The 638-nt window shown below is 69.7% G+C and overlaps 1 protein-coding gene across 1 annotated transcript in view; it reads left to right on the top strand.

The window, feature by feature from the left end:
- LOC118452955 (E3 ubiquitin-protein ligase RNF19B-like) overlaps positions 1-638 on the top strand; it is a 4,660-nt gene that overhangs the window by 3,000 nt on the left and 1,022 nt on the right. Inside the window, exons 4-5 of the mRNA XM_035900941.1 lie at positions 47-137; positions 341-455. Coding sequence (XP_035756834.1) covers positions 47-137; positions 341-455 — 206 coding nt within the window. The remainder of the gene's footprint in view (positions 1-46; positions 138-340; positions 456-638) is intronic.

Here is a 638-nt window from a genome sequence, read left to right as displayed (position 1 = left end):
GCCCCGGCCCACAGCATGTCCCTGTGCCACCCCTGACTCCCCACAGCCCCTCCTTGCCAGGACCCTCTCTGCTGCCTGCCCCACCGCCCTCTGCCAGTGAGGGTACTTCCAGCCTGGAGAGGTGGGGCTTGGGGCGGGTGAAAGGAGGAAGGGGTCTGGGGGTCCAGGGGGGTTTTCCAGGGACACCTGAGCTGTGGTGGCTGCCTGTCCCTGGGGAGGTGGAGGGGGTGTCCCTGCGGCTGCAGCTTGAGCGCTGCTGGGGCTGGGAAGAGGCCCCGACCCGGGGGGCTGTGCACTGAGATCCCTGCAGAGCCCTTCACCCGTCTTGCTTCTCCTCGAGGTGCTGGGCCAGAGCCGGAGGAGCAGCCTGTCGGGGTGCCAGCAGTGCCTCTCTGTCACCAGCAGTGTCCTCCTCTCTCTCTTTGTGTCCCCCATCATAACAGCTGTCACGGTGGGTAAGTGCACAGGGCCAGGGCTGGGGGCGCTGCCCGGGGGCTGGGGCCCGGGGGAAACTGCGGCGCGGTGGCTCTGGGGGGGATGTCCGAGAGCTGGGGCACCGGGGCTTCACCCAGGGGAGCAGCAGGCCAGCTGGGCAACCGCTGCCCGTCTGCCCGCAGGGGGTGGCGTGCCCCTGATGC

This window comes from Egretta garzetta, unplaced genomic scaffold (assembly GCF_000687185.1).
Source record: "Egretta garzetta isolate BGI_Z169 unplaced genomic scaffold, ASM68718v1 scaffold898, whole genome shotgun sequence".
In the NCBI taxonomy this organism is placed as follows: domain Eukaryota; kingdom Metazoa; phylum Chordata; class Aves; order Pelecaniformes; family Ardeidae; genus Egretta; species Egretta garzetta.
The sequence above is the reverse complement of the archived record's forward strand: the minus strand, read 5'-3'. Positions and strand labels throughout refer to the sequence as shown.